The 20364-nt window shown below is 40.7% G+C and overlaps 1 protein-coding gene across 4 annotated transcripts in view; it reads right to left on the minus strand.

Annotated features, from left to right (window-relative positions):
• MCPH1 (microcephalin 1) overlaps positions 1-20364 on the minus strand; it is a 236821-nt gene that overhangs the window by 130627 nt on the left and 85830 nt on the right. For all 4 annotated transcript variants that reach the window (XM_072763908.1, XM_072763905.1, XM_072763906.1 and 1 more), the window contains exon 12: positions 1086-1163. In XM_072763908.1, the coding sequence (XP_072620009.1) occupies positions 1086-1163 (78 nt within the window). The remainder of the gene's footprint in view (positions 1-1085; positions 1164-20364) is intronic.

Genomic DNA, 20364 nt, shown 5'->3' on the forward strand with positions numbered 1-20364 from the left:
ACATTATCTGGTAATAAGATAGCTCCACTGCAAAAGAAACCTTATGTTTCTGTGATGTCTCAATAACCACACAGCAAACACTGAGATGGAGAAATGATATGATAGGACAAACTGGCAACAACATACTTGATACCATGTGCCCACACAGGTAAAATGCATTTCAAAGACAAGCCTCACGTGTTACATAGAATTACATGTACTCTCTGATGACAGAGAGTAGGGGGGATTTGCGTCTTTGCACTCCAATTCCTAGAGTCTTGCCAACAGGAATGTTTTCTCTCCTTAAGAAAATCTTTATAAAGGTAGAGAAAATCAAACCAATAATCTTAAATATGAAAACAAAAGCAACCTCACAATCTAGATAACTCAGTAATAAAGGGCAGTGTCCTACACATAATGAAAAAGCAGATAACATCAGCCCCGGTCACAGATAAAAATCACCACTTCACTTTCAGGTATTGATCTTCCAAAAGAATAAATTGTATCACAAACCAGTTAACTTTTTTGAAAATGAAAGCCAACATCTACACAATCCTGCTTCCAAGTAAGCCTGAAATTACCTATTTAATCATGAATCTTTAAAAGAAATTGGAACCTCCACTAAGCATTTGAAATATTTAAAATTTAAAATTCAGCAAAGTTGAAGTTGATTTTGGAAGCTGATTTTGGAAAAAGTATCAGAACATAAGGACTGTATCATGTTGCTAGCAGGCCATGACTTTTATACCTATCAATTCTATCTTTATGAGCAGTAACAGCTTTATTTCTTAAAGCAGCAAACAAGATATCATACCACCTCCTCAAGAATCTAGTCCTTTTTCATTTTTTGTTTTTCTCAAGGACCTTCATAATTAAAATTCTTTAAGATTTCATTCTGCAGAATTTTTTTTTTTGCAGAATATTCTCACATTCCCACATTTTATCTCACAAATAGATAAAAAAAGTATTATGAAAGATCTATGTGTTTTTAACTGTGAGCATACTTGGTTTTGACTTAATAAAAACTTGAGTCTGTATCTATGCAAATAATAATTTCCTGAGAATTCCAAGTTGTATTTACCATAATAAAATAACATCTGACTTACAGGAGCTGCAGGGAAGTAGTTAGAAAGTTCAAACGGTTCCTCGGAAATCCAGTGACCCATTTCCAAAGACCACAGTACCTACAAGTGACACAATAAAAAGAACATTTATTATAGATTCATTAGGCTCTCAGTGGATAATAGGCCACTTTGAAGAGATGGCCAAAACAAAACAAAAAAACCAGCAGTGACTATGCACTCCATAGATCTGAAGCAGATGTGTCTTAAATACCAAGTATCATAGAGTCTTCATGTTGAATCAATCTTATGAATCATAAATGCTTCTTTAAGAAAAAAAAGTTTTGCAATGATGAGAAATCTGGGTTATTATCTTAGTGAGGCCAACTACTAAACACCACCCCAATAATAAACATATGAAATACTTTTTTAAGAATTCCAATTCCAATTTAAGGAATCATTATTGACAATCCTCAGTAAATATTCCAGGATTTTATTAATTAAAAAAAACACATTTATTAGGAGAAGATAGATCATAAGTTTAAATTCAAAAAGCAGCCCTTCTGGCATGTGACTTTGTTTCTAACATGGACTAATATTTTCAGAAGTTCTCCTAAAGCATTTGAAAGTCCTTCCCTGACTTTGGAAGGATAAAATATTTCATAAACAAGCTTTCAGTATTTTTGTTATGTTATTTGAACCCACATATTTTAAATGATCAAAATGATGTTTTTGTTTTTAATTTTTTATTTTGTTTTAATTCAACAATGTTCAAGATTCTACAGTCATCTCCACTTGATGACCAAATTCCCTGAAAATCTGTTTCTATTTCCATGCACCAATAGAATTATACAACAAAAATAATCAAACTGAATTACATATCCCATATTTATTTTTCATCTGCAATTTCATTTCTTACTTTTGGTGAATACACTCTCTTTTCTAGAGCAGCTACATAAAACAAGTTCATTCTGCTGAATTACTGGGGATGAAGAAAGGAGTTTTCCTGTTTGGCAGTTTCTAAGATTCAGACCCATCTTTGGGAGCTTGGTCTTAAATATTTCCTTTTTTATATAATGAAGCTAATACTTATCCAACATGAGTGAGTGAGCTATACTTCATTTCTAAGAAAAATGAGCATACCAGTGGAATAAAGACAGTAACAAGACACAGAATCTGAATGACAATTTCCAGCACCGGTCTGGATCTTACTTTAAAACTGATGCATTTATTCACTCAACACTGTTTTCTTCATTTCACTATCCACTCATCTGTGAACAACGTGTTGAGAGCCTCCTGTGAATAAGAACCCATGCTAGGTCCTAGAAACACAAACGCAATCCCAGAGGAGTTCACCCTCTGGCAGGAGGGCATGAAGACAAACCACAAATGGTGATTTCCCAAAACAGTTCTGTGGGAACCTATAGAAGAAGGAAACTAACTCAGTCTAGGAGAGTCAAGGAAGGGTCCACAGATGAGGTGACATTTTAAGCAGAGTCTTAAAGGATGAGTAAGAGTTCATCAGGCAACGACAGAGAAAATGGGGAGGGGAGAGGACATTCCAGCACAGAGAACACAGAGAATGCCATAAGCCAAGGCAGGGTTAAAGTGGGCTCTTTTTTTTTTTTTTTTTTGGCTAACGTGCTTTGGAAGAAGAAGTAAGAAATTTGGGTTGGTTAGATTCCTAAGTAAGGTATAACAATATACCCTGTTTCTATCCCTGTGTGCTCAAGGGCATTAGCACATGGCAAAAGAAATGCTGGTTGACAGAATCAGAAGACAATCCAGAAAAGACAAGAGAAAGAGCTCTGAGGGTGCTGGGCCCCAGGTGACAGAATGGGAATGGAGTATAATGCAGGCAATGGGTCTTCACTATAGAGAGAAGAAGCAATGCGGTGTGTTCCCAAAGACCCTATTCCTTCTTCACTTAGATCTGGTGTATAAGTGAGCATTTTGTCAGTTAAGTCTGTTTTTGCTTTCCCCTGATTTTACTGTCTAACCAATATAGATAGACATATACATATATATGCACACACACACACACAATACACACATATATATCTTCATAAGATCAATGAAAGAGGGTATGAAAATAAATAGTACACTGAAATCATGTTTCTTCCTGGCTCTTCAGAGGTGGTTAAATCATTTAAGTAACACAAGGTTTACCTTACAGAGACACACTAACAACACACGTGTGGTTCCTTACAAGTCTGTGATTAGCCCAGGAAGTAAAATGTAAAACGTTTCAAAATCAGGTTCATTTCAGACATGAGGCAATGTGAAAGAATTAGAAAGTGAGAAACAGGGATCCCTGGGTGGCGCAGCGGTTTGGCGCCTGCCTTTGGCCCAAGGCGCGATCCTGGAGACCCGGGATTGAATCCCACATCAGGCTCCCGGTGCATGGAGCCTGCTTCTCCCTCCGCCTGTGTCTCTGCCTCTCTCTCTCTCTCGCTCTGTGACTATCATAAAAAAAAAAAAAAAAAAAAAAAAAAAAAAAAGAAAGTGAGAAACATAATGTACCAGGGAGAGAATCCAAGGAGCCAGTCTTAAAACTGCGTGTGGCAGTTGAGTTCCAATGTAGTCCACATTAAAATGTCAAGAGAGCCTCCTGGAGAAAATTTATGCTCTCTGAGCTTGTCCCTTTCTAAATGTTATAAAAATAAAACCATAAGGCATCTAGAGTAGAATTTTGCTAAGTGAATTAATAAAGTGAATTTATGTAGGCATCCCAAGAATTAATACTGGACAGAGATAACAGAAAATATTAATTCGACTGTAACAAAATCATCAAATCAGAAATACAGTGCAAGCTTTCTGCTTTAGTTCTTTCATTAGCCAAGTTATCTTTAGTAGTGTTACATATTGAGAAAATCTACTCTGCAAGATCACAGTTAAGGCCCCAAGTGAACTAAAAGGTTAACCCATCATACTTCCCATCGTATATGTGATAGAATAAAAATAACTAAGATGCTAAATAAAGTTAGAAATTAGGTTGCATAAATACAGAGGATCAAATTCCATGTTTATAGCCCTTAGCATGAGGGCTGAGTTAGTTCAGCATTCACTGAGAATGAATACAATATTTTTGACATTTTAAAACTGTCATTCATAAAACATGAACCCTGTTGATGAATCTAAATAGAAACTGCTTGTCTTATTATTAGATTAACAGCTACTGACGAGACAAATTTCCACAATGTAGGCGCGACCAAGCAGTTAATTCCATACCAGGCAAAACACACAAATGGTCCTCTTTCGTTTTATATACATCTAATCATTCTATTTGAATAATGTGAGTCAGTGGAGCTACCGTGAACCAAAGCCAGAAAATGTCATCGGTACTGAAGGCAAGTCAATAATAGCATCATTTACAAGGAAGACAAGGAAGCTGACTTATGGTTAACATATAGCAAGATGAGCACACCTTTATCTTCACCTTCTCCCAAGACTCAACCAAAGGGATGGAATTAAAAGGAATGAGAAGAGTCTACAGCAGATAAAACAGGATGATATTTTAGAAGTTGCAAAGCAGATGAATGAATTATAAATGACTTAGAAGAGCAAAGGAAGTTCAAACTTAATGTCTAGAGAAAGAGGTCCATAGAAAGCATCCAATTCCTTCCACAGATTCTCTAAAAGGCAAACAAGTTGGTGGTCTTGGATACCTCTGAAAATGGGGCACAGAACAGGGTAAAAAAGGAGATATCCCCTACCTCCTCATTCACCCTCCTCTAAAATATAAGACAAAACTAAAGTCAGCCTGTTCTGAGAGCAGTGGTGGAAAGCACCAGGGAAAACCTCACCAGCCCTCCCCCTGGGACACCAGATATTCTTTTCCAGGGACACAGATGAGCCCCAGGGGGAAAAAGACATGCAAATACTAAAGCTTGTATCTCAAACACCTCAATTCACACCAAATTATCTATACACCACTCGGGCAGGCAGAGTTTCAATCAGCTTTTCAGTGCCTCCTTATTGAACATGACTTTATACCCATTTGATAAAAGCCTCTAGCTTGAAAACACAGACCCAACCAAACAAGAATGGAATTCCTAGGATCCCAGTGGTGGAAAGTACCTGGCTGACAGCAGCTCTGTAGACCTAGAGAGAACCAGTCTCAAGGGGAAGAGAATAAATGGGCTCACGGGTGGCGTCTCCAAGAAAACAATATATGGGATGGGAAGATAATCTGACATAGAGACAGATTTGAGAGAAGAGTTATAATAATAATAGAAGTTTTTGTGATTGGTTGCTGATAGGTGTGTAGGAAACTAAGCAATCAAAATAACTGTCGACAATTAGCTCAGGAAAACCAAAAAGCACAAATTATCAGAGATGAATCATAGTACATTACATGGCTCAGTTCAAATAGCATCCACATACTCAGTTCCTGCGTGAATGTGTGTTTATATGCATCGATAAAATGTTAAAAAATGTAACCATATTGAGTAGACTGCGGAGAAGAGTGGGGAGTAACCAAAGGCAGCCATAGTGTCATATTTTGATCCTCCATCGAAGGAATTCTATAGATAATGTCTCAAAGTGAATTTAAAAAAATAAAAAGGCAAGAAAAACATTTCATTCAGAAATATGGAGGTAAAATATCAGACAGCTACTTCAGGAGTAACACTCCAGGCTGGGAAACGACAGGGCAGGCGGTGCCATTTTTTTTATTATAAAGCCTAGCAAATTATACTTGATCTTTAAAAACACTCTGTTTTGGATAATTTTAGTCTTACTAAATGAGACTTCTCATTTAACCATCACCCAGATTTCTGTATTCTGTGATTACCCAACGAAACTTTGCTCTTCTATTTCAAAAGGGCTTTGCAACTTGAACCAGTTTGCTGATATCTATGAGGACATCTTGCTGAGCCTGTAATTGGAACTGAGCTGAATCTATAGATCAAAATGGGGGAGAACCAAAGAGAAAAACAAATACCATCTGATTTCACTTACATGTGGAATCTAAAAAACAAAACAAACAAACAAAACAGAAACAGGCTCCTAGAGAGAGTGAGAGAGCAAGCAATCCAGTGGTTGCCAGAGGGGAGGAGAGGAAAGGGATGGGCAACATAGAAGGGGAATAAAAGGTACAAATATCTGGTTATAAAATAAATAAGACCCTGGATGCAATACACAGCACAGGGAATATAGTTACTACCTGACAGCTTTGTATGGTGGCAGAGTAGCTAGATTTACCATGCTGATAACTCCCTCATACATGTAAAGGTTGAATCACTTCATTTGTCCTCCTGAAACTAATATAACATTGTATGTCAACTATACTTCAAGGAAAAAAAAAATTTGAAGGGGAGTCTGACTGCTTAAAACATATCCATTTTCCCAAATTCATGAACATAGTATCTCTCTCTGTGATTGGGTCTTTGATTTCTTTCATAGAGTTTTATAGTTTTCAGCAGGCAGATCTTACAAATATTTTGTCAGGATTTAAATATTTTAGTTTCTGTGGATGCTAATATAAACTGCATTTTTAAGGAAAAAAGTCAGAATTCCAATTGTTTATTGCTAGTACACAGAAATACAACTGAATTTTGTATATTGACCTTCGTACCCTGTAACCTTGCTGAACTCATTAGCTGTGGGAGCTTTTTTGTAGATTTGTTGATAGTCTCTGTGTAGACAGTTATGTCTTATGCGAATAAACAGTTTTATTTACTCCAATCTCTGTGCCTATTTTTTGTTTAGTTCCCTTAGTGCACTAAGACTCCCAATACAATGCCAAAGAGAAATAGTGACAGCGCTGCAATTGCTGGAACTCCTTCGTGAGGCAGATTAATTTGATTTATTACAAACAAAAACAAAATCAAAACAAAACAGGACAGCACAAACCCAAAGTGTTTCTGGGCGTAAATGGATGTACCTATGGAAAGCACAATGTTTCTTTGTTTTGCTTTATTTTTAAATGTAAAAAGTGTATATTGTTATCTAGAACTGGCATTGGCTACTGGTCCTGGTGCTTTTACGAACTGTTTCACCTTCTCCTTCTCCAAGGAATAATCAGAAAATTCAGACTGGTCGGTATAGCTCAAGATCAGTGAATGTCATTTTATAAACCAGAACCAATCAAATTAATTTCTCTTAACATTCACCTTAACTTCCTTCTTTGTGGGAAACAACAATATTCTTTGAATACAAAAGACTTCATATTGTTCAACATATCTGCTGATCAAAATCTAATCTGAAGGTCAGAAACTTATGCCTCAAGTTTAACCTGTGGGAATTTAGTTAATTTCAAATAGTTCAAAAGTATACTTGTTTCTCTAACCATTGAGAAGAGTGAGGTTGTCATCATTACTCTCACTCCTATCACCCATCCTTGCCTCCACCAACTGCTAGAAAACTTAGCTGCAAGAGTTTACGGAGGTATAAAAACATACATTCAGCATTTGAAAATTTCTTCTTTCTTATAGAAAAGGAACAAAAACTGTAATCACTAAATGTTTTTGCTACTTTAAGGTACCAAGAAAACAATACAAATCAAATTACAAATATTTTTCTCATCAGATTTTATAGATTCTTTGCCTCAGGTATAAGATTAATTAATTTGCTCAAACATCACCGCCTTAAGAGAATTTGCTGCTCCGTACGCTGTTATGACTTTGCCCACCAAGAGAACAATATTTATGTTTTCTCCATAACTACACACTGTAGTAAACTGATTAACACCACAGAATCCAGGCAACTTGGTTAAACTAACCTCTGCCTCTCTGCATCCCTGCAACAAGAGGTATGTTTAACCTGTCTCATGAAAACGTTATACATTATTATAAATTATAAAAGTACCACATAGCTAATGAAATAGTTGTGGCAATGAAGCTATTTCTAGGTTACACTTCAGGATTAAAAAGTTGGGGTTGGGGGCGCCCGGATGGCTCAGCGGTTGAGCATCTGCCTTTGGCTCAGGCCGTGATCCCAGCATTCTGGGATCCTGTCCCAAATTGCGCTCCCCGCAGGGAGCCTGCTTCTCCCTCTGCCTGTGTCTCTGCCTCTCTCTGTGTGTGTCTCTCATAGATAAATAAATAAAATCTTAAAAAAAAAAAGTTGGGGCTATCGATAGTATGATTTTTTAATAACAAAAGAATAGGGTATCGGGTGCTTATGTCCTGACCACTTTGGAGCCAGAAAACAGAGGAGGTCTGGTCTTCTGCAAAGACCAACTTGAACTGGCAGAGTTTCAAGGCAATAATATTGGTTCCAAAATAAGCCATTCCTCTGTATTTCCAACACATCTCAGAACATCAGGAAATGCTTTATGTTATTCCGTAAAGTTATTTTAAAATACAAACCCATTCCATAGATGCAATGCCTCTGTCAATGAGGCAATTTTCCATATGTGATTTTTAAAAATTGAGTTGAAATTCTCATAATGCACAAGTAACTATGTTAAAGTGTACAGGTTAGTGGCATTTGGTATATTCACATGTGTGCAACCACCACTTCTCGCTCCTTTCAAAACACCTTGCTTATTCCAGGAGTATACCCCGTACCCTCCAGGTAACCACCCCCGCCCCCTGCCACACTCTACCCCCTGGCAATGACTAACCAGCAGGTGGTCTCGGCGGACTTGCCTAGGCCACATATGCAACAGGACAGGAATCAGACAACATGTGGCCTTTGTGTCGGGTTCCTTTCACTCAGCATAATGTTTTCAAGGTCCATTCAAGTTGGGATTTGAATGAAGACCAGTGATAAGTGTCAAAAATGCTTGTTTAATAACAGTAGCTGATGCTTATTGAGTGCTTACAGAGCACTTTATTTAGATGACACTTTAATCGTCTTACAAATAAGTACAAGTACGGAAACTGAGTCTTGGACAGTAGAACTGCCTTACTGGTCACACAGCCCGTGAGTGGCAAAGTTATACCATTGAAACTCGCTGTCTTGCCCGTCAACCTTTCAAAAACACGTAGCATGTGATGTGCAGCCATGGAATAATGATACCCACGTTTCAGGTAGTAGAAGATAAAAATATCCTCTAGGCTATCTCTGCTTCCAGAGACAGATGCCAGAAAGGATTAGGCCTACAAATTGAGGAAAGGCTGAATCAAATTCGAAACTCACTTGCTTTCAAGCAAGGTGAATAAGCAACTTACTGCAAGTATTCAGGTCTCTCCATCCACAGAGGAGTCTTGCACTGACAAGGTCAGGGAGCCTAAGGCCATGCCCCTCCTTCCATCTCCTGTGTGACTTGCATCCTCTGGAAGCAGCCCCATCTCCCCCTCCAAATACAGCTGATTCCTCTCTAGAACCTTCCAACGCAGCACATGGTCCTAGGGCCAGCAACTCACATATCACCTAGGAACTGGTAGCCTGTGAAGGAGCTTAGGATGGAGACCTACTGGACCTCAATCTGCATTTAATAAGATCCCCAGGGGACTCAAGTGTGATTAAGTGTTTAAAAAGCACTGTTCTGGCTGTCTAAAAAAAAAAAAAAAAAAAAAAGTGGCAAGAAACCAAAACCTTAATACAACCTATTTAACCAAGAGAGATAAGATAAGCAATAAAGTACTAAAAATAAGTAGTTAAGAAGTCTTTTTCCTTTTTAAGAGATATCAACTGACAGAGACGAAATACCAGATAGTAAGAGGAAAAGGATGCCGTGCATTGATATATGCTCGAATAGTCTTACTAATAATTTGAGTTACATGTATACGGGCATTTACGTGACATTTGTGTTGCTTGTGTCTTACCTCATCTTGTCCACCCAGAAAAAAATGAAAATGGATTATTCGTGGATCTTAGAGCTTAACGGCCCACTATTAGCCACTTTTTACATATAGCTAAGCAAAGACCAGGGTGACCCAGCATTTCACCAGCACACTGACATGTGGAGTCCAAACATCTTTATAAATAATACAAGCTCCTATTTTTCTTATCAAAATGAAAACAAAGAAATAAATATAACACATTCCAATGCAACTAAAACAAACATCAGACATATCACTTCACTGTATGAAAACACAGTGGAAATTATTATTACCACCATAGACAATAAGCCAAATATTATGGCTACTGTGAGCAATCACTGATTCTTACTCTTTCTGTGAATTTGAGGCATTAGGATTTTTCTTTTTCCTTAGATGAGCATCAGGCCATCTTATTTTCAATGAGTTTTAACACAAAAATCATGAACTATGTGGATACCTTCATAATATATGAGGCACATTGTTTTTATACGACACTTTTAGCTCATCAGAGGCAAAAACAAATTCTGAGGTTCTTTAAAGAAATAAGTATGTTTAGTCATCTACCTACCCACTTATTCATTCTACGAGTAAGTACTATGTTTCAGTTCTATCCCAGGTCCTGGGCCAGGTGAGAAAAGACAGGCATGGTCTCTGCCCTCAAAGTGCTTGTAATTGCTAAATAGCCAAGGGTCTGTTGAAGACATTCTGCTTTTATGTTTGAAACTTCTTGTGCTTTGACCTAGTCCCTTGTGCCAAGGAGGGTATGGCTATCTCTAGGGGGGTTTCACCACCAAAATATACTGTTTACAATTTAACAATTGAAACAAATGTTCTACCACACTAAAGTCATACGTGGCAAATCAGAAATACCTGAAAGGTCGAACGGTACAAACTTCCAGCTACAAAACAATTCAGGGAGATGTCACGTACAGCATGGCGGCTATTTGAAAGGTGCTAAATGAGTAGATCTTAAAAGCTCTCATCACAAGAAAAAAAATTTTTATGACTATGTATGGTGATGGATGTGAGGTAGGCTTACTGGGGTAATCACTTCACATATACAATCAAATCATTATGTTCTATGACTGAAACTAACAGAATGTTATATGTCAATTACACCTCAACTTAAAAATTGTGAATGATGTTAAGAATTTGTATACCATTCTTTCTGGTTTTGTTATTACCTAATAAAATCAAAGTCAAAAAGAATTATATAAAGGGGGGAGGCGCTTGGCTGGCTCTGTGGGTAGAATGTGCAACTCTCTGGATCCCAAGGTTGTGAGTTTAAGTCCCATGTTGTGTATAGAGATTACTTAATAAAATCTTAAAAAAAAAAAAAGAATTACATAAAACAAAATTCAGTGAAGAGGTGTTTTTCTGTGCACTAAAGGACATTCTCCCATGGTGGTAAAAAAGACTGACTCAAAAATTAGATCCATCATGTACCTATGGCAAGATGCTATTTCAGTTGACAAAACCACTTATAGTCACATATTTCTCATTCTCCGGCAAAGAAAAGCCCAAAGTGTTTTATGTAGAGAACATTCCAGGGCAATGAATTTTAGGAGAAATGTATTGTGTGGATCATAAAAAATGTCAGGTAGCAAAATGTACAATGCTGTCGATGATAGTTTTGAAGACTGTCTGACAGTTGTCTAAAATCCAGCATTTCTTACATCAGCTCTCTTCAAAACCATCAGCTCTCTTCTTTTCAAGACTATCACGGAAGTCTAATTCACAGAGGTACTTAGGCAGACACAGAGTTCACGTGTGCTGTTCTTTGGCAACCTATTTTAATTTGGGGATAGAGCTTAGACACCTGAAAGGATGGAGGGCAAACAACATCCTCAACATTCCTGGCAGATACAAAATGACATGTAAGTGACCAATCGCTGAAGACCATGAAACTTCAAGAAGTGCCAGCAAATCAAATCATGGTTGTGTGCTTTTGACGAGAATCTCAAGCAAAGATATTTCTGTGTTGTTATTGCACGTGAGAACGGTTTCGTTGGGCGTCAGAAACACAAGTGACAACTGTGTTGTTGCAGAATGGGAAGTTCTGCAATGGGAAGTTGCAGAAGTGACATAATAAGATGAACCAGGAACAGCTGGGTGGCTCATTCGGTTGAGCGTCCCTGGAGTCCAGGGATCCAGTGCTGCATTGGGCTCCCTGCCCTGCAGGGAGTCTGCTTCTTCCTCTCCCTGTGCCTCTCCCCCTGCTTGTGCACTCTCTTTCTCTCTCTCAAGTAAATAAATCTTTAAAAAAGAAAGAAAAAGAAAGAAAGAAAGAAAGAAAGAAAGAAAGAAAGAAAGAAAGAAAGAAAAGAAAGAAGAAAGAAAGAAAGAAAGAAAGAAAGAAAGAAAGAAAGAAAGAAAGAAAGAAAAAGAAAGATGCATCTGTAGGTACAGCTGGAATATTTTCTAGAAACAAGCTTTGAATTTGTGACACAACTCCATACTAAGTGGATGTCTTGGGGTCTTCAGTCATAAGGCGACAAGGAGATGGTCTCAGGTTTTAAAAAAAAAAAAAACAATTAGGAAGTGGAATCTGATGTACCATTAAACAAAAAAACACTGCGGTTCCTGAAGGCCCAAATTACAAAGGGGCCACAAATACCAAACAAAACCGAGTCTCTTAACTTGCTGATTTTCAGCCTCATGCTTTTAAACTGTTTGACAAATATGGCACCTTTTGCTTTAATACACATTACCTTCGGGCAGCCCCGGTGGCCCAGTGGTTTAGCGCCGCCTTCGGCCCAGGGCCTGTTCCTGGAGACCCGGGATCGAGTCTCACATCGGGCTCCCTGCATGGAGCCTGCTTCTCCCTCTGCCTGTGTCTCTGCCTCTCTCTGTGTGCCTCTCATGAATAAGTAAATAAAATCTTAAAAAAAAATACACATTACCTTCCTCTGGTTTCTTCTTTCCTGCTAAGCTGATACGTTCTGCTGCTCCACAGGCACACGCCCAACTCACTGGGGTAAAATCACACTGCCGGGCTCCAGGAACATGCTCCTTCAAGTGGCCTTATTACAAAGCTCGAACCGTGTTATGTTGCCCATCCAGCTGCCTTAACTGTTGTCTATGATTCACGTCACAGCAGGAAGTTTAGAAATAGTCATGTGGTTTCTACTTCCTCCATTATTGTGCAACTTCCTCCTCCTCACGCTTGTTGCTCCCAAGACTCCTGACAGCAACCATCTTCGTCAGATCCAATGGCTGTTTCTCTGCCTTCGCTGTGTTGGTTTTCCAGTGGCATTCCATGTGGTCAAACATAGCCTCCTCTATGGGACGGTCCCCTCTAACTCAGCATCCCACCGTCCTGGTGCTCCCCCTCATCACTGCCTTAACTGCCCTGGTCTCCCTTGCTTGATCCTCCTCCTCCTTTTTCCCGACTTCTAAATGTTGGCCCGGGGCTCAGTGTTCAACTTTGCTTCTCCCCTCACTGTACACTCGTCTCCTAGATACCATGGCTCTAAGTTCCATCTATGCACAAATGGTTCCCAAAGGAATATTTATAGTCCTAACCTTTGCTCTGGACACACATATGTGCGCACACACACACACACACACACACACAACTTAATGAGATATGGGTTAGCTCTACATGAATGTCTAATAGGAATCCCACACCCAATATGTATAGATCAGAATTTTTTCTTGTACCCCAAACCTGCAAACATTTTTCTCCCCTGAGGATTCCTTGCCCCAGTAAATGCTACTACTATCTACCCTCAGTTGCTCAGGTAAAAAATTTGGGTAGGAGACATCTTGATTTCTCCATTGACGCGTGCCGCGTGTTACCAAGTCCTGTGAGATCTTCCTAATAAAGTACAGCACTCTGATCTCTTCTCTCCACCTATCTGCCACTATGCTAGTCGTGCTCAAGAGCATCCGTTTCCCCCCACCTCTCTCCCGCTCCTCTCTGTGTGGTTTTTCTTTCTCTGTATCATAGTGTGCTGGCGTGTGTCTCTGTCTCTGTTTCTGTTTCTGTCTCTGTCTCTCTCTCTCTCTGTGTCTCTCTCTTCTTTCTCTCTCCTTGTAATCTCTGACGCAGATGATCATAACTGTCTTCCTCTGGTCAGTCTGCTTACTCTCACCTTCCTGCAATCCATTCTTTACGCAGAAGCCAGAGAGAGAAAAGCCTGTCACTCTCTAGTTCACACACTCCAGCAGCTTCCCGAACTCCTGACGGTGATGTCCAGGTGCTCTGGTCCCTGGCAGTCTCTCCAAATACCTATCCTTTTACGCCTCCTCAAAGCGCCTCAGGGCTTTCTCTTCCATGCAAAGTCTCAGCTTCAAGCCCCGTGCACTTGCTTTGCTGTGTCAAATGTATTAACTAGAGTCTGTCTGGCCCCTTCACAAAATTAAAGAACAAATTATTAAATATATGAATTCCAAAAATGACGATGGAATCTCAGTGGTTGTGTTCAGAGTGACTTCACAGACTTCTCATGCTCCAAGACAGCTCTCCCTTAAACTCCTCTACAAGTCGTCCTTGATGACAATCACGGTCCCGTTGACAAATCTTCTCAAATGTTCTCAGGAAGGGCAGCACTAAAGCCCTTCATTTTCCAGGGCAATCACTCTTTTCCTATCTGTCCTCAACCATGATTTCCTACAGAACTAGGAAAGCACAGTGGATCCACTGAGGAATTGCCAGGATGAACCAAAGGGATGGCGGGGAGGATGGAGGATCAGAACAGGACCACCTATGTCCTGTGTCCTGGGGTGCCCAGAGCCAGTTCTACTGCAGCTTGCCCAAGGTTCTGCAGAGGAAAAGTGTGGGCATTCTTCAGTAACTACCTCACTGAAAAGAGCGACGTACGACAAGCCATATGTGTCTCCACAAGCAGAACCCATTATTTTAATAACGAAAGTTTACAAATTAGGTGTAGTCATCTTTGAGATGACTATTTACAGCCACTGCTTTAGGACAATGCCTTTATCAAGACTGTTTCAAAGATACACATTCAAGTCGGACAAGTTATTTTTTTCTAGTATCTCCATCACTCAACACAAACAGGGTCCTTCTCTATTGCAAATATGTTCTGTAAGGACCTGATGAGACAGTGTGTATGAAAACATATTTTAAAGTGTAAGTACTTTTTATCAAGGTATAATTATCTGTGGCACAGTAAAAAGAATAAAATCTATGTCGATTCAAAGAATCAAACAGGAGACGTCAGTCAGCTTGGTACGATAAGTGTCTAGCGCATGGCTGCAGCCAACAAATATTTGCTTAGAGAGAACTTCAGACAACAGCTCAAAAGCCCTAGTGACAAATGTGGTACACTAAGCACATTTTGCCTAAACATTATTCTTAGAATGTGCTCAGATGTTAAGTTTAAAGAGAGAGAGAGAGAGAGAGAGAGAATGGTTTTCAAGAGGATTCTTTTTTACACAGTCTTGGGAGGATAGCATGATGGACTACAACACCAGAGACAACCCTAGACTTCAGGTCCAGTTCTGCCCCTGGTTATAATTCTAGGAGAGTAACTCAGCCTTCTTCACTAGCAGACGAGAGGTCCACACTGCAGGAACCACAGGCCTCATTCTATTCTGACACCTGATTCTATGTTCACACCAATTAAATCAGACTCACCATGTACTGAATCCAGTGTGAGAAAGTCAAAATTGGATCACATCATTTCAAGAAAATTAATTCATCATGACATCATTCTCTGATTTTATGAAACACTTGATTATGAAGTGTTTTTTGTTCTTTTGTCAACAGTTAAACTGTCTTGAAATTTGGCTGTAGAACTGACAGGAACTCTGTATCAGGCCTTATTCCTAAACTGTTCAGAATCCACGTGTTTTGACCTGAATAGAGGCTGAATTACTCCTCACTGCTCTGTGATGTCTTTGAGGTGGAGATGGGGCTTTATCATGTAACAGGAGCCAGAAGGAAGAAGCCCAGGTCACTGGCATTCCACTACCTTTCGCTGAACACAAAGCAGAGGAAAGGTAAAGCAGCACTGTAGATAAGTCAGGGGAGAATGGAGGAAACACCAGATAGGTGAAAGTTAGAAGACAGACGCTCTAAGGAATTCAAAGAGCACTATGCTTAAATACAATGCAGCAAAGAAGCTCTGGTCTATGGGGATCCTTCGGTCAAATCGATTTCTTTATTTTTCTGTGTTACTTCCTGTCTCCCACGAATAGGAAACAGGGCAACTCGTGACACGGTTTTCTGTTTCTCTGTATCTGCCAGACAATTTAGTCATGAAGAAGCAAAAACACAAGTTATTCTCTCTGGTGAGAACAGTGGGGTTAACAACGAGAGTAGGCACTGGCATAAACACATATGCATTGTCAACACATAAAAAAAAAATTTTTTTAAATAAAAATTCAAACTGAATTTTGTTATAAAATCGCCATAATTTTTTTTGATATGACTAACTGGGCCACATACAACCATCTAATTTTGAAGAACTGCTAGAAGGCTCCTTTACAAGCAATTTCCAGAGAATACCACACAAACCCTGAAATAAAAACATTCTCAGTAATGTTTTTCTTGGAGGCAAGCTTATATAGCTAGCCAAAAGGAATATTTTAAGAATCCCCCAAATTGCATTGGGGACAAGGAAAAAGGAGGGGACCACAGAGAGAGAGGGACAGTCATTCCTTTACACAAAGACAACGTGATTCCTGAAGTATATCATATGGACACTTCAAGTCTTGGCCCTAAAAGAAACTACATCCTGTGGAAATCATATCTAAAGTCACACACAAGTTGCAGATGAACAGTAAATTGTGTGCTGAGCTTTAGACATTATGTGGCTTGGCTTATAAAGGGCAATGGCAGCTATTCTCACTCAAAAGAGTGTATCGTGCATGAGTTCAAGCCCCACGTTGGATGTGGAGATAACTTAAAAAAAAAAAGTTGGGATCCCTGGGTGGCGCAGCGGTTTGGCGCCTGCCTTTGGCCCAGGGCGCGATCCTGGAGACCTGGGATCGAATCCCACATCAGGCTCCCGGTGCATGGAGCCTGCTTCTCCTTCCGCCTGTGTCTCTGCCTCTCTCTCTCTCTCTGTGACTATCATAAATAATTAAAAAATTAAAAAAAAAAAAGTTTATCCTGTTTGTGCAATTGCATTTTTTTTTCCTAAAATTAAAGAAGGGAGGCCATACAAGGAGCAATTATCTTTGTCTGATTTAAGTGACATAAACAGAAAAGAGATTTGGTTCATTTCTAAGTTTGTTTTTTTTTTTTTCCCTTAAGAGTGCAAGTTAGCAGTCACCTATTAAAATCAATTAACACGCAACACCAGTGAGAGGAAACATTTGGCAGGCATCGCAAGTACATCACCAAGACACAAACACGCATTTTACTGTAGGCTGCAGTAGATCTGGTCCTTTACATTTCCCAGGAACCGGTAACTTCTCACAAGTAATGAAGTGTTTAGGCATCACTGGTAAAGCCATGTCTGTAGCTGTTTTCGTAGAAAGATACTAATGCCAAAACTATTGGTCTTAAAAATCTGAGAGTGATCACTTGCAGCAACAGGAAGACCCTGAGGGTTTTGGAGAAGGTTGAAATATATGAAAATCTGTACTACGGCAGCTTTTACAGAAATGGGGGTTCCTTTTTTTTAAGATTTTATTTGTTCACTTGACAGAAGGAGGGGAGAACACAAGCAGGGGGAGGGGCAGGCAGAGGGAGAGGGAGAAGCAGACTCCCCTCTGGCCAGGGAGCCTAATGCGCAGGACTTGATCCCAGGACCCTGAGATCATGACCTGAGCTGAAGGCAGACGCTTCCCCCTCTGAGCCGCACCCCAGTATACTGAAATTCCTGCAGACACCCAAGGGGTACTCTTCTTAGGGCCCTCAAAGAACGAATGCGGGCATACTTCCTATTGTCCACCAGCTCTCTCATCCTCGCTAGAGGTCCCCCCATCACACCCCACACCCTCTCTTCTCCTAAGTGACAGCTGCACTCAGCGGCCTTCAAGGGCCTTTTTAGCACTCGCAAGGACAGAACAGACCGTGCATGCTGAACTCAGCTTTCATGCGACCCGGTGAGGGACGTACTGACACACACAGGGGACTGTGGCTCAGTAAGGAGGAGTATTCTCAGCACCCAGACAGTTCGACCGAGCCTATTCCCATTTTACCTGGGGATGGAGGTTAACTTGCAGTCTGTGAAATCCCCGGATCTGGGCCCAGCCATAGAGCTTGGCACTGAACTCTCCTGTACTCAATTATTTTTCCTGTTGCTTCGTGGTTATCATCCCACTAAACTGTTAAAACATCAGAAGCCTGGATCTTGTGTTATAGTTCTGTGGGTCTTCTATTTCAAGATGACCTTAGTGCAAATGCACGGCCAATTTGGACATTGTAAGTGATAATGATAATGTGACGGAAATACACAGGGACCTCCAAACATATGTGTATGGGTGTGTATTTTCAGGGTAGGTATTTAAATCATGATGTTCTTTTCATCCCTACTCTCTCTGAATATTTTTTTTTACTTCGGTCTTCCTAGGAGAAGCCAAGATAAAAATATATGAACTTGTCGGAAATCACATCTTACAGAAGAAACTCGCTTAATCAGTGGTTTAGTATGGGAAAAATAATTAGATTTTCAGGCGGCTGCTTCACCACTATTTAAAATCACTATACTGGTATAGTGCAATGCGTTACTTAAAAAAATTAACTGAGTGCCTTCATGCGCCGTCTTGCTAGTGTTAAAACCTTGAGGAAGGCGCTCAACACTCTTAGAGCTGTCTCACTCCTGTCTTTCCTCTGTCTCTGAGGTCCACAGAGCTGTCCTCCCTGCCCAGGCTGGCCTGGCTCCCCACCAGCATCACCCAGTCAGTAGGAAGGAGCATGAACAGCTCCAACATAGAGACCCAAGGCAATCTATTTTACTCTTTTTCTGTAAGCATTCTTCTTTATTTTCTTCTTAATGTTCTCTAGTTGACAACTGTCTTTCCTCTTGTTTATAATCAACAAAGCCAGTTCTGAAGACAACAAGAAATCCTCAATTGGTGTGTTGGCAGAGCCGCTTCCTTCCAGACACCCTCAGGGAGACTCTGGTCCGAGATGCCCTTGGCTGCTGAAAATCCCTGGTGTTCCCTGGCTTGTAGATACATCACCTCCTCTCCACATGGCCATCCATGCTCTGCGCCGCTCTCAGCTTTCTTAAAGCGTATCCTTACAGAATTCACACCACTTAAAAGTCACCAACCAGAGGTGCCATGAAGCATTTGATATGGGGCTTATGGAATTAATACATTTGTACTTGTGGGACTGAAGAATGATGAACCCTCTCAAAGCTGTCCACATCTGAGCCCCAGAAAATGTGAGCATGTCCCATGTTTCCATGGTGAAGGGGACACTGCAGGGGCAGTGAAGTCAGGGAGATGGGGAGCTATTGTGGATTATCCAGGTCAGCCTCATGAGACCACAAGGGTCCTTATAAGTGAAAGAGGCAAGAAATCAGAGGAGGTGTGACAAGAGAAGCAGAAGTCAGAAGGACGTGATTGCTGCCAGGGGCCACAGGCCAAGGAATGCAGGTGGCCTTTAAAGCTGGAAAAGTCAGGAAACAGACTCTCCCCTTGAGATTCCATAAGGAATGTGGCCCTGACAACACACCAGGGCTTGAGCCCAGTAAAACCTATTTTGGACTTTTGACCTCCAAAATCATAAGAGAAAAAAATCTGTGCTATTTTTAAGCCAGTAAATTTGTGGTGATTTGTTACAGCAGCCAGAGAAAATGAATACAGTCCCATGGACCCTGCAGGAGAAGAAATTATTCAAGGTGATGTCACCTTGTGCTTGTTTAAGAGAGCTGCTTCTGGCCGAGTTGGCTGAGCATCTGGCAAGGATCTGTTGGTCACATGCAGGCTCCTGGTGCGACCATCACCGGGTACCCAGCTAGTGAGAGCCAGGGGGATCAAGGGCCCTTGTGCTGGACTCACCGTCCAGGTGCTCCTGGTGCTGGGACGGGATGTGCCGTCTCGGCGGTGTCTGGCCCTGGCACTGGTGTCTCTCCAGGTTCACGAGGCCTATCTTGGTCCACAGGCTGAAAGGGCAGCCCACCCTAATGTATTCCTCTTCAATCATAAAGGATCTTTGAACTGTTCTTGTAACCACTGTTGCACAGCTGCTCGGGTCATGGGCACTAGCACTGTCTTCACCTCCTTCCCCTCACAACCTGCAGCCTACCCATGGGAAAGCTGTTGTACTCCGGCCTCACAGTATTATCCAAATCAGACTGTGTCTTGCCACCCAGTCCAAGCTGTGGTTTTTCTCTCACTGGGAAACTAAGAGGACAGTCTGCCAGCGGGTTCCCTGATGCTAGTCCTTCTTCCCCATGGTGAGCTCCCTATGCAGCGGCCACCATCCTTTGAAAAACACAGGTCAGAGCACCTTGTTCCCTGCCTAGAAACTTTCTGAGAGCTCCTCATGACACAGAAATAGTATCCAAACACCCTACTGTGGTCCAGGTTCCCTTTACCCACTGGCTCTCTTGTCCCATCTTCTACTTTTTCTCTTGGTGAACCCCAACCAAGCCTTCTTATTGTTCCTCAAACATACTGTTCCTGCCTTTGGGATTCCACTCTCATGGCAGTTGTCAGTGCCTTGAAGACTGGACACAGAG

Source organism: Vulpes vulpes, chromosome 7 (assembly GCF_048418805.1).
Source record: "Vulpes vulpes isolate BD-2025 chromosome 7, VulVul3, whole genome shotgun sequence".
Taxonomy (NCBI): domain Eukaryota; kingdom Metazoa; phylum Chordata; class Mammalia; order Carnivora; family Canidae; genus Vulpes; species Vulpes vulpes.